The 1,477-nt window shown below is 41.4% G+C and overlaps 1 protein-coding gene across 1 annotated transcript in view; it reads left to right on the forward strand.

The window, feature by feature from the left end:
* The window catches only part of FOXP1 (forkhead box P1), a gene marked incomplete at its 5' end in the record, with an annotated part of 33,860 nt that extends 32,904 nt beyond the window's left edge, over nucleotides 1-956 (forward strand). The window contains one exon of the mRNA XM_010133786.1: nucleotides 30-956. Coding sequence (XP_010132088.1) covers nucleotides 30-174 — 145 coding nt within the window. The remainder of the gene's footprint in view (nucleotides 1-29) is intronic.
* Nucleotides 957-1,477: the final 521 nt, after the last annotated feature.

Genomic DNA, 1,477 nt, shown 5'->3' on the forward strand with positions numbered 1-1,477 from the left:
CTGACTGACCGTGGTTTCTGTTTTTCCAGGCACCCCGTGCATGTCAAAGAAGAACCGTTAGACCCAGATGAAAATGAAGGCCCGCTATCCTTAGTGACAACAGCCAACCACAGTCCAGATTTCGATCACGACAGAGATTATGAAGACGAACCTGTAAATGAGGACATAGAATGAGTATGTCTGACATCGTTATCCTGAGAATGAAGATGGGAAGAACACGTCAAACTCAGCTGTGAAATCTCTCCATTATTGTACAGTCTGGAGGATTCTCAGTCCACTTTGACAGCTATGAAATCTGTTAACTCTTAGTGCCATCAAGTATCCCATTTGGGAGTATTTTTGATTTTTCTACTTTTTGTTGAAAAAAGGAATTTGTACTCTGTGCATTGGATGGACTTGTTTGGTACTTGGGATTTTCCTCTCTTACAGTCAACATCAGTGTTGTAAATTCGCTAAACTGATTCGCTCGCATTTCGCAGCCAGCTGTGGACTGCAGGTCCTGCCGACTTCGGACACTCGAGGACATCAAACTGAGCATGTACACCTGAACTGCAGATCAAGTCTTTGCCCAGATTTTAAGGATTCCAATGGACAACATATTTGCACAGTACTGCATGTTGATTATCACTGCCTTTACTCCATTTTTTGGTTGTTTTTTTGTTCTTTTATGTTTTTGCTTCCATTTGGGATGGGGAAGGCCTGTGTGTGCACGTGTGTGGATACGTGTGTGTGCGTGTGAGCGTGTATATCGGGGAGGGGTTAAAAGAAAAAAAAAATTATCCCAAACTTTTTAATGTATTGCTTTTATTCCCCCACCCCACTTCTCCTCTACCATTTTAAGTTCTGACCTCAGGCCTCAGCTGGGCCCAGGGCCTCTCGGAGGCTTCAACGTTTTCTGTACTTTGTGATGAATGTTAATAGGTGTTTTTATTATACGAAGCTGAATGTCATTGAATTGTTTGTAGTTTTTTCTGTCATTCATTCCAGTTCCCTTCAGATGCCACCGTGTTTTCTTCAGCTGTGGAAAACATTCCATTTCGGTGTCTCCTTTTTTCTGTTGCTGTATTTTGCAAAGGTCCCAAATGCTGCACTATCCATGTGGAAGGGTTGTCCACCGGAGAGAGAGGAACGAAGTACTGCAAGAATGAGAATGAATGACAGAGGAACATAGAAACACTGTAGGAAGCAACACAGATTCATTCCACAAAGCAGTATTTTTAATATTTTTTGTGTGTGTGTGTTTGGGTTTTCTGGTTATTTTTTTTTTTTCCTTTTTTGGCAGCATTGGTGAATATTAGCAAATGCCACAAAGTCGAACAGCACAACAAAATATATGCAGCACCAACAGAGTTCACTTTTACTAGAGGATGAACAGTACAGTGGCAGGTTCTCGGTTGTTTAACACGAGTTGTAATGGGTCAACAAATCTTTCTGGAATATCTAAGATTACCGAGATGGGCACCTATACATTTATGAT

Source organism: Buceros rhinoceros, unplaced genomic scaffold, assembly GCF_000710305.1.
Source record: "Buceros rhinoceros silvestris isolate BGI_N320 unplaced genomic scaffold, ASM71030v1 scaffold15763, whole genome shotgun sequence".
Lineage (NCBI taxonomy): Eukaryota > Metazoa > Chordata > Aves > Bucerotiformes > Bucerotidae > Buceros > Buceros rhinoceros.